Raw genomic sequence first — 12104 nt, 5'->3', positions numbered from 1 at the left:
AAACCGTAGAAGACTTCCTAATTGGAACCAGATGGATAACAACGGAGGAGCTACGAGCGAAAATCTATCACGTTTCAGGAAGGGACAGAATAGAATTGGAAAACCACTATTCAAGGATACGGAGCTATTTTCACAATCACTATTACGAGCACATGCAAGACAAGGACGACGAAGAACCTATTCAGCTTATGTTTGAAAATATAGACGGAAGTATGACAAAACTGGACAAGAAAACTCGAAAAGCACTGCAAGAAAAGTTATCTGCAAACTTGTACCGCATTAAGGAGAAACAACTGGGAAAGTGGTTAGACATTGAGGTGAATTGGAATACATTTTTTAATAAAATGACATTGGGTAAGGACGGTGAGATTGCATGGAGATTGGCAAAAGACAGATTGGCGGATGCAGTATTTCTTACAAAAGCAGGTATCAGGGAAAATAGCACTTGCCCGTTTTGTCAAAATCTTGGAAGCAGTTTTCATATCTTTTTCAATTGCTCTCGTACAATACAGCTTTGGAGTTATGTAAAAGCGTTAGTGTACAGACTTACTGGTACTCGAATTGGCATACACCAGATATACAGCGGTCTTCCTCAGCGAATGTCCAAGCATCATATTGCGAATTACCTACTAACAATGGCAAAGAGCACAATTTATCTATCTTCAACTGACGCAATGCGAGGAAGAAAGGTGACGGACTATAAAACCGAGTACATCAGCAGAATCAGCTATCGACTGAAAACTGAATATGGTTGGTTTTTGGAAAAAAAGGACGTGAGTGGATTTCAAAGTATGTGGTGTGAAAAAGATGTTCTGTGTAAAATTGACAAAGGCGAACTTAAAATACTGATGTAGTTTGTTTTTTTTGTTATGTATACTGTAATCGGTAATGTGTAGGGAGTATCAAAAATACAGGTAACGAAATTGTAAAAAAATGTACAGTTGTAAATAAATAATAATAATAATAATAATAAAAAGTAATAGTAATATAAAAAAGATAAACAGTAAAACGCTGGGTCACAACAATAATTATACCAAAATTTGTACCAACACTTCAATAAAACTATGACTAGGTTGCCGAATCAAGTAAAACCCCCTCCCCTGAATAAACAAGTTTAGGAACACCAAAAAGGGAACAAAACTAGTCGATTCAACCCCTATGACTTCGCCAATAGGTTCCCAAATAGCCAAAATACCTGCGCACTCAAACTTCGTAAACAATTTGAATTAATATCCCCGACTACATAAAATTGTGAACCGATTAATTAAATTAAACTTTGTTAGGGGTTGCAACCTCTGCACGGTATACGTGTACGTACTCACAGAGAGTTAATCTTAATCACAAGTAAGCATGCCCCATTATTGTATTCAAAAGCAAAGAAAACGATTAAGCATTGACCAAATTTTGACAAAGCGCATTTTTTTTTACCGAAATAGCTTTTGTTTTGACATCACCAATGGATATATTTCTTGCAGATGTCTCAATCGCCCTTTGCGAGTACCCTCTTCCGACAATCCGTTCTTGAGGTATAAGGGAATATACCCGATCACGATAAGAGGTCGAGGAGGAGGGCTATGGTTGGTAGAAATTAATTCCTTTCGTTGAGACCTTTCATTAGAATACCATGAAGTTCCTTTCTTGACATCAAGGTAAAGCGTTTTTGCATTTTCCCAACAAAATGAGTAATATCGAATTTGACATTTTTTGGTATTTGAGTATCCCTACAATTTATATAAATCTTAATGTTAGCGCCAAAATATTTGCCCCTCGAGTTTCCGGTGGCGAATTTTTCCTGTCCAATAATTAGGATTTTTGGGAAATTGACATTATTGTTCTGTTGATTGCTTTTGCAAATATATTCAAAATAAACCATTGTTTTGCAATCATAAACAAAGACTTGATTAACAAACGTGTGAGATCTCAATTATAAGACGTCCAAACAAGAAATTATGCTTCGTTACGGATCTCACTTTGGTAAAAGGCAATATCTACAATTAATTTTGTTGTAACCTTGTCTAGCTCTTTTTCGGGAACAGTTAGTTTAAAATAATGTTGTGTTTACAACGTACTTGGCATGGCAAGAATCTCGAAACATTCGATAGATGAGGCATCTAAAATTGGCCCATTAAATTCGTACACGAATTTTAGAACCAATTAAAGGTATGATTAGACATTAAAAAAAACTGTAGTTTAATATTTTCGACGATGGAAGATCTCGGGGAATGTTTACAACTCAATAAAAAACGGAAATATAAAATTTCTCTAAAATGTTTATTATAACGTTATTTATTTATCTGACGAAGAGAATAAAATCGCTTTGGTCCAACAAAGGATGGCGGCCTTTGTGGTCGCTCGTATAAGAATTTCATTGTTGTTTAGAAGCATAAAAATATTGACTTATAAAAAGATTTAATAATGGTTTATTTATCATGGGAATGATGGGAACGTCGACTATAAAGCACCAACTTTGGATAAAATAGAATGAGATGAGGTGGTCAAATGTCACTGCGCTGTCTCTACCAAATGACAAATGAAAACATAGAAGTGCTAGTCATTCAAATACAATATACCTATAGATTCTTGCGGACATTGTTCATTATCATGTGTGGTAGATTTTTTTTACGTTATACATACACAATGTCCCATTTTTTTACACTCCACATATCGTGTTTATTTATATTCACCCCATCGCCCTTACTAATATTTACTCTGGACAATCCAAAATTTAGAATAATTGGCAGTATTTACTTTACATTACAGTAAAGGATTCGTGACTGAATCGCATTGGTTCTGACTTTGTTGTGATGTAAATTATTTTCGATTTCTGCAATAGATACTAATTGGAAAAAAGTGGACAAATTAACAACTATGGCCTTTAGGCTTTTACTGTTTTTCTTTATTTAATTCTTCATGGAAACTAGACAGAACCGTAATAGAAACCAAATCTGACCAGCATTCATTTTTTGTACAATTTGTGGTTTTTTCTTTTATTCCTTGAGGTTTAAAACAGGAAAAAAATTATTATTTCGCTCTAGAGGCACTTAGCGTATTTTCCATGCATAGATCAATACTTTTTTTGACATTTACAGATGAAACGAATTTATTAAACAAAATCAATCAAATAACGCACTTAGGACCAGAATACACACACCTCGCCACAAACGATCGATTGAAATAATTAATTAAAGACATCTAATTACCTTAAGGCGTTAAAATGTTAGTAGTCTACAATATCGGATCAAACAGCGATTTTTCGATTTCCAGTAGGGGAATTTTTCCACTCAGCTCGCATTGGGAAACCAGACTTTTAATCCGGCTCATATTCTATAGCATTGATCCTTGCACTCGAGAAATCGATTGCTAACTGATTCTTCGTATATTAGTAGCAGAAATACCTCCTCGCACATTATTATCTCCTGATACAAGAATAGTAAATTTGTTAGCCTACATAAAGTGTTGAGGCATTTCTCCTGATGAGTGAAAAGGCCCCTTCGTCTATTATGTTCTTGTGGTAGCCAGACAAGTTTTGCGAAAATTTGTTAACTGATGCTCCATGTATAAAGAGCAGAAATGTACCATTGCACATTATAGGTACTCTCCTGACACATTATGTGTGAAAGTTTAAGTCTAAAAAAGGCGTTGAAACTCTTTTCTTGATGATGGACAAAGAACTTCTCGTGCATCATGTTCTCCTACCTAGTAGCCCAACAAACTTTAGTTTACTAACAGCAAAAACACCTTCTAGCACTAGCACACAAGAATTATAAACGTTTAAGTCTAATAAGGCGTTGACGCATTTTTCTTGATGGTGTAAAAATACCACCTCGTCCATCATCAGACAAATTTTACAAAAAATTACTAGATGACGCTCCTTGCATTGGAAGCAAAAATACTTCCTGCCACATTATACTTCCCTGATAAAAGATTTGTAAAAGTTGAAGTCTGAATAAGTTGTCGAGACATTTCTCTTTATGAAGGAAAAATACTTAATCTCGTCCATCATTTTCTCCTAGTAGCTAGACAAGTTTCATAGGAATTGATTAACACTGAATATATGAGAAGCACAAGCGAACTCACATTATAATCTCCTAATTGATGACGAAAAAGGGCTTCTTTATTCATCATGTTCACCTGATAGCCAGACAAATTTTATAAGAGTTTGCTTACTGATATTACGTGTATTAGGACCAGAAACACTTCCGCGCACATTATGGTCTCCTGACACAAGAATGGTAGAAGTTCGAGACGAAATAAAACGTTGAACTTTTTTCTTGATGGTGAAAAAACTCTCCCCGTTCATCATCTTTTCCTGGTAACCAGACAATTTTTACAAGAATTGATTATTGGCACTCCGTGTATTAGGAGCACATGGAACACCCTTGCACATTACAGTCTCCTCATTCAAGATTACTAAAAATTTAAGTCAAAATAAGGTAAGGCAGTTCTCTTGATGACGGAGAAGGACTTCCTTGTCCATCATGTTCTCCTGGTCGCCAAACAATTTCGCAAGAGTTTTTTGAACCAATACTTCTTGTATTAGGCGCAGAAATACCCCCTCGCGCATTGACACGAAAATTGTAAAAGTGGAAATAATGTTTTCCTGGTAAGAAGACAGTTTTACAAGAATTGATTACTTAACACTGCGTGTAGAAGCAAACGCGTACTCCTCTCACATTATAATGTCCTAATCCAAGATTGCTACAAGTTTAAGTCAAAATACGGTGTTAAGGCATTCCCTTGATGGCGGAAAAGGACTTCTTTATTCATCATGTTCATCTGGTAGCCAAACAAATTTTACAAAGGTTTACTTACTTGTTGTATTAGGAGCAACACTCTATTATAGGAGGATATAAGTATCATTCTTGCACATTACATTCTCCTCATCCAAAAATATTTAGTTTTTTAACTAATAATTCTTGTATTACGAACAGAAACGCCTTCTCGCACATTATAATTTCTTGACTTTGAAACCTTTTTCTTGATGTTGGAAAAGGGCCTAGTTATCATCATGTTCTCCTGGTGGTTATGCAATAACTGATACAGCGTGTATTAGGAGCAGAAACACCTTCTAGCGCATTATGATCTCCTGATACAAGAATGGTAAAAGTTTAAATAAGGCGTTGAGACCTTTTTCTGGATGATGGAAATAGACCTCTTCTTTATAGGTGATAGGAACGTTACTGTCTCCGAAAAATTAGTTTGAAGGCTGGGCGCCCTTGTGGAAGAACGTAGTACCATTGAATAAAAAACCACATCAAACCGCGTTGAATCAGTTGAGTAGCTGGTATAAATCCTCGATTACAATTTACTTAATTTTAATTAGCGGAGTTTGTCCTAGGGGGCAACCTGCGGAGAAACTCCGTTAAACCATTGAATAAAAACACTATTTTTATTCAATGGTTAAACCATTGGTTAAACTGGCCCCATAAAAAAGCATTGCGTTGGCTTTCTATGTGGTTTTTATTCAATGGTGGTAGCTAAGAAAATATTAAAAAACCTCTTTGTATTAGGAGCAGAATTACCTCCTCGCACATGCTCGATACAACAATTACATGCTTGGGCTATGCAGAAAAAAGCCCCTCGATTATTATGTTCTCTTGGTAGTCAGATAAAGTTTCCAAAGTTTTTTTTGTGAGACCCCTTGTATTAGGAACAAAAATACCACTATACATATAAAATTATCCTGATTTTAGTTAGGAGTTCAGTTGAAAATCTAATCTAATGTAAAGCAATAATAATTCTCGATATTATGGATTTTCCGATATCGGCTCTTTGTATTAGGAGCAGAAATATTTGACGATACAAGAATTATTGAGAGTTTAAATGAAAACAACGTGCTAAAGTGATTAAAGGTCTCAATGAAAGGAACCGTTTTCTACCCTTCTTTCTGTTCTCTTATCAAAGTACGGGTAGGAGGGGGAGGGGGGGGGGTTAGTGGAACTAGTTTTATTCTTCATGGCACTCTAATGAAAGGTCTCAACGAAAAGAATTAATTTCTACCAACCACAGCCCCCCTCATCGACCTCTTATCGTGATGTCGGAAGAGAGTACTCACAAAGGGCGTTTGATAAGTCTACAAGAAATATATCCATTGGTGATGTCAAAACAAAAGCTATTTCAGTTCAAAAAATGCGCTTTATCTGCACAAGAGTTGTGCACAATTTATACTTGTCTATTTAATATAACAGCGCAGGCACGAGTGAAATATTATGCATTGAATAAGTAATTACTTATTTAATGGTTTTACTGACCACATTTTTCTGCTGTTTAATTGATTATTTATTTAGTGAATTGCGTAACCGATTTCGTTTTTTCCAGAAGTTTTGGAGCCAAATGTTCGGTATGTTCCCGTGGAATTTCATCAAGCGACTGGGTCCGCAAGGCGAGAGAACACGTCTATCACTTGGCCTGTTTCGCCTGCGCCGCCTGTCATCGTCAATTATCAACGGGCGAGGAGTTCGCCCTGCACGAAGACCGAGTACTATGCAAGGCACACTATCTGGAGACGTTAGACGGCGGCACGACCTCTTCCGATGGTAAACTCGAAACTTTACATCCAATTTATTTAAGTAAATAAAAAGACATCTCTTGATTTGCAGACGGTTGCGATGCGGAGGGTTTCCATAAAAATAAGGCGAAAAGGGTCAGAACGACCTTTACGGAGGAGCAGTTGCAGGTGCTTCAGGCAAATTTTCAATTAGATTCCAATCCGGACGGGCAAGATTTGGAGAGGATCGCACAAATTACGGGATTAAGTAAAAGAGTTACGCAGGTGTGGTTTCAGAACTCGAGGGCGAGGCAGAAGAAGCACATGCATAACGGAAAGGTGAAAAATCAACGTAAGTTTCATTTCCTAATGATACGGTTTAGTGCCGGTTTTGCATTACTCATCCGTTTTACAGAATCTTCTCAAATTCTGTTACAACTTAATTTATATTCCAAAAGCAATTAAGTCTCGGTTCACTGCGTTTCCGATTTACCTCGACTTCTAGTCTCTTTAGTAGGTAATATACCTTTCTCTTCATTTAATTGTACGTGCTGTAATTATGATTTCTTTTTTTTAAATAACGTATTTCATAATTCATGCATGAAGGTAAGTTATTACATGATTCTCATTTCCACTGGAGCCTTATCCTGCTGGACCAGGTGGTACCATTGCCTTGCTCTGCATCGTTTTATGACTTAGGGTTCATACTGTGCACCAAGATTTATATATCTCGGTGCAGGCACTTATATAAGAGAGCCTGTGCTAAGTAATGATGTCGCTAACCTTTATTTTTTCAACTACGAAGATAACGTTGCACTTCCAACAGCCTCCAAATCTCAACAGTTGCGCATGTGGTAGTAGGCGATACGAGACCGAGTCAGAAAGAGATTAATGTCCCTTGAAATGTATCAAAGCGATGATGCGATGCGATTACAAAGCTGTCACACAAGATGACCGACGTGAACCTTCCGGAACTAAAATGGCTCCGACTTCCGGCCTCGTGTGTAGATTAAATACAAACAGGATGCCACAGAAATCTTCTTCAAATTATTTTAACTACATTATTTGGTCTTACAAATACGATGAGAAAGCGTCTTCATAAAAATATTTTCTTCTCGGACTCTTATAAAGATAGATATAAAAATGAAATCTTAGCGATTAAGCACTGCCACTGCACTACATCATCAACTTCATCAAATGCTTTACCCAAGATTTTGGATTTCCTTCGGGATTGCCACCTGACATCTACACTAAATAGACAATTTATTCGACAGCCATTCTTAGTAGATTTTTAGTAGTACCTAATGATTATTTACTCACTGTATTGTCTAGCTAATTAATAAAAATAAAAATTTGTTTCAGTACACAATTCAAATAGTGAGAACAGCAATTTTGCACGACACATAAATTTACATCTAACGTATTCATTTCAACAACATCAAAACAACGTCAAATCGACGCCTCCGCCATTATTCACACCGCAAGGTACGTAAATTTAAAAGCGAAATGATAATCATGATTAATCCAGAATTGTTTCTTGAACAGAATCGCTCGACGAGTTATCACAGGAGTCGACAATGCACTGTATGCAGGAAGAAGTTTAAGAGTCAGTTATTGATATTCAGAATTTTTGATGTATTGGTCGCGCGCCGATATGTTACGTGATTATTAAAATGTACTATCTATTTACTGTTTGTTACTCGGTTGTACTTATTTATTGATTACTCGTAGGAAATGTAAGAATAAGAGAAATATAGAGGTATTATTATAATTTGTATTCATTCATTTGACACTGCGGGGGTGTGAGTGGTCAATCAAGATGTAAGTAATGAGATAAGTAATTTTGGATTTTATTGCTATTCCTAATCTGTCCCCATCCCAACAATATGCATAAATCCTTCACACCCCTACCGTGCACTCACCGTACCTATTCTATTTATTTTCGTGCCATAAAATGCCATAAATACTTTAGTTGCTTATCATCAGCTTTGCTGCACTGGAGAACATACGCGATTGCGCTATTGCTGGTCCGTGGTTCAAATCCAGATTGGTACATGATTTTTTTTGTTGGGTTGTGGTGCAGTCTTGGCCGAAGTCCCACTTACTAAATATGATCTCTGCATTTTGGACAGGCCCGCCGGCAAGGGGCCAGGGAGTGTCCGCCGACCCCCCCGAGCCCAGAATTTATAACTTCAGATAGAACAAATTCGTCAAAATTCATAAATTTTACAGTATCATATGGGATGGGTTGGAAATGGAAAATTTTGCGTTTATTTAAAATTTATCTCATTTCTAGAAAGTTTTAGACCCTTCCACCATTTGTTTCTGGGGACGGCCCTGATTTTGGGATTGGAATCGCATTTATCTAAAAAAAGTTATAGTTTTCTGGTTTTTATATGTCCTTTTCCAGATACCAAATTTTCGCTTGTCTCCATTTTATGCCCCGTATATAACTATCCCATTTTTAATGATTTTCACATGCGTTGTTGCTGTCTTGTACTCGTCCCCGCCCGGACGCAATGTAGTAGAAGGTGCTCGACTAGCCGTTCTTTATAACTCGTACAAATAGCCCAACTTAACAGTGCCAGATTACCACTTAGGCAGAATATGCGACTGCCTTTGAGCCCCGAGGGTGTAAAGGGCCCCATGCCATAATGGCAAGTGAATATGACATTTTAACCAAATTAGAATTTGCTGCTATATTAGGTACGCAATTTTATTTCAAAGATTCAAAGAAGTTAAGGAAGGTACCTGTATAAATTTTGTGTACCATTCAGTATTAAATTAAAGTTATGTTCATATAATAGTCCACTGATGTTTTATTTTACACTACATTTCAAAAATAAGTAAATCTCCTATTTAATTTTGCTGCGGTTTTTGCATTAGATTAGATAGGTGCAGCCTACCCTTATTTATAATGTACCTAAAAATCGTAGAATAATTAAATAGGAGCCCGACGTTTCAATAATCAACCAACAAGGTGTAGTTAAGATTTTCCCTTCAATGTCTATGAGGGGGCCCCGCTGCATTTACTGCCTATGGGCCCCATACGTTGATAATCCGGCACTGGGCAACTAGAACTATATTGTGACCGCCACACAATCTGAGAAACACAATAAAAAACCACAAAGATAACGAAAAGTTTCGACAGTTCGCTTTTAAAAGTGTGATGTATGCATAATATAAAGTAGTTCCTATCAAATAATAACCCAAAAGCATAAATAATGAAATCTATCCAAATGTGAAAGAAAAACACATCACGCAACACACAATACATGACTGTATAAAATGAGTCTATTATTTTTGTTACTAGATTCTAGTGACATTTTCAGTGTAAATCAGGTTTTTAAATCCGTCTTCCTAGTTAAAAAACAGAGTATAGGCGAACATGAAGTCATATGATACTATAATATAATAATATACGCACAACCTAAGATCTGTAGTATGATCTTTGACTCAACCAAAGGGTAGTATTCTTTGACTCAACTGAACGCCACTGAAGAGGAATCTCAACAACACTAGTTTTTCCGACAATCTGCAGTTTCCGATATCACATTCGGTTTGCGCCGTTATTCGCCATGCTATAGCGCGCGGGCTGCACACGGCATTTGCAAAGCAACTCTCAACTCTGGAGAAATGCCGTGAAGACACAAAATCCCCTTCAATTTAGGAAACTTGTATTGGAGTGAGTTGCGTCATCTGTACTCCCAGTTACGAAATGAGGTGGTCGGCAACGTAAAGCTGACCCTGTATGTAAGTAAAATGTTATAATCATTGTGCTGCCATCTACTGTCAATCACCGGTAAAAATGGCATAGTAAAAATTATAGATAGCTCCATAGACAAATTTTTGTGCGTTGCTAGGTAACGCAAATTTGTTATTGTTTTACGCACGCGTACAATCATTTCAAAATATGGAAAATTTTTGTTTACTCTCCCGAAATTTGACCATAATTTTTCGCTTGAAAACGTTTGTAGAGTGGTATTATTTTCGTTTTAAATCAACGTCCTAAACAGGTAAGTTTTCTCTATACAAACAGAACATAAAATCAATACTGCCCAATGAATCTTTCCAATTTCCAGTAATTGTGCTCCAGCATGAAGTTAAACATAGCGTACCCCGCGACTGGGTGTCAAAAGCTCTTCGAAATCGTCGATGACCACAAGGTGAGGATTTTCTACGACAAACGAATCGGTGCAGAAGTTCACGCCGATCCCCTGGGCGAAGACTGGAAAGGTTACGTATTTAAAATTACGGGCGGTAACGACAAGCAGGGTTTTCCTATGAAACAGGGAGTCTTAACTACGGGACGTGTGCGTTTATTATTATCGAAAGGACACACTTGCTACCGTCCTCGTCGTGAAGGCGAACGGCGACGTAAATCAGTGCGCGGTTGCATTGTCGACTCAAACTTGAGCGTTCTATCGTTAACCATCGTTCGTAAGGGTGACGCGGAGATATCGGGCCTGACCGATAAGACTATGCCCCGTCCGTTGGGTCCGAAACGTGCGAATAAAATACGGAAATTGTTCAACTTAAATAAACAGGACGACGTACGTCAGTACGTTGTTAAACGGCCGCTGCCACCGAAGGAAGGCAAGAAGCAGAGATTTAAAGCGCCCAAAATACAGCGGCTCATTACACCTCGAAACTTGCAACGCAAACGTCACATGTTGGCGCTGAAGAAGCGACGTTGCCTGAAGCGCAAGGAGCAATTAAATGCGTATAAAAAGTTACTGGCGCAGCGACACAAGGAAATGAAGTTGAAGAAAAAGGAGTTAAAGCGGCAGCGTAGTTCGAGTTCACGTGAGAGCAAATCTAGTGCTGGTAGTACTTAAAGGTGGCGTAGTTTGTTAATTAAAAATTCTATATTTTAGAGTAGGTAGTGGGTAAAATTAGAAGTCCTTTTATTGTTATATAAGTATTGTTGATCTCAACATCCCAAATAGTTATTTATGGTTTCTTATTGTGGTGGGGTGTCAATTTTTTGTTTAAACTAATTCCACTGTAGTGATAAACTGTAATTTGTAATAAAGTCTTTATGCACTAGCACTCTATGTCTGTAATTTTGTTACTTACATGTAGGTGCATATTTGTCTCTATGTATACATAGTTATGAAGTTGGTTCCTGAATAATTAATTAATAATAATAATTCCATACTGTGTAAAATTATGGTTTTATTATGTATTTGAAACAATTCCTTATTACTATTGGGTATTATTATTGGTGTGAGAACTATAAGGCCTGATGCATCCCATGGTCACCTAGTCTCCCTCAAGATTTGTGTGACCTGTTAGGGTTAACAGATCAATATCTTGCTAAGACTTTGTGAGTTTATGTGGCTCAGTTGTAGAGCGTTGGGCTACATAGCCGGAGGTTGACTGTTCGAACCCTATGGCTGAGGTAATAATTTTTCATCTGTGACAGATGAGACCTGCGAGTAGTATCCTTGAATAAGTAATTACTTATTCAATGGTAGTATAGAACAACTTTAGATCTTCTGAATTGGCACCTCTAAAAAGCATTATGCGGGTCACTCTGTAATTGGGTGCAAGCCTGTTGACATGACAGCCCAGAAGAAAAGAGGGAGAATATAAATTAAATAAATAAGTCGCC

At 37.1% G+C, this 12104-nt stretch overlaps 2 protein-coding genes across 2 annotated transcripts in view; both read left to right on the top strand.

The window, feature by feature from the left end:
• The window catches only part of LOC116174605 (LIM/homeobox protein Awh), a 34310-nt gene extending 26069 nt beyond the window's left edge, over positions 1-8241 (top strand). Inside the window, exons 3-6 of the mRNA XM_031492547.1 lie at positions 6319-6536; positions 6600-6839; positions 7850-7972; positions 8033-8241. Coding sequence (XP_031348407.1) covers positions 6319-6536; positions 6600-6839; positions 7850-7972; positions 8033-8091 — 640 coding nt within the window. The 3' untranslated portion in view covers positions 8092-8241. The remainder of the gene's footprint in view (positions 1-6318; positions 6537-6599; positions 6840-7849; positions 7973-8032) is intronic.
• Positions 8242-10356: 2115 nt separating this feature from the next.
• On the top strand, positions 10357-11594 carry LOC116173897 (40S ribosomal protein S6-like). Its single transcript, XM_031491637.1, has 2 exons — positions 10357-10503; positions 10570-11594. The coding sequence occupies exon 2, from the start codon at positions 10585-10587 to the stop codon at positions 11323-11325; it is 741 nt and encodes a 246-aa protein (XP_031347497.1). The 5' UTR covers positions 10357-10503; positions 10570-10584; the 3' UTR covers positions 11326-11594.
• Positions 11595-12104: the final 510 nt, after the last annotated feature.

The sequence above is a fragment of the Photinus pyralis genome, unplaced genomic scaffold (genome assembly GCF_008802855.1).
Source record: "Photinus pyralis isolate 1611_PpyrPB1 unplaced genomic scaffold, Ppyr1.3 Ppyr1.4_LG6, whole genome shotgun sequence".
In the NCBI taxonomy this organism is placed as follows: domain Eukaryota; kingdom Metazoa; phylum Arthropoda; class Insecta; order Coleoptera; family Lampyridae; genus Photinus; species Photinus pyralis.
This window is presented reverse-complemented; position numbering and strand designations above follow the sequence as displayed.

Excerpts from the sequence above, each read along its gene's own strand:
- LOC116173897 (XM_031491637.1), top strand. The coding sequence starts at position 10,585 with ATGAAGTTAAACATAGCGTACCCCGCGACTGGGTGTCAAAAGCTCTTC.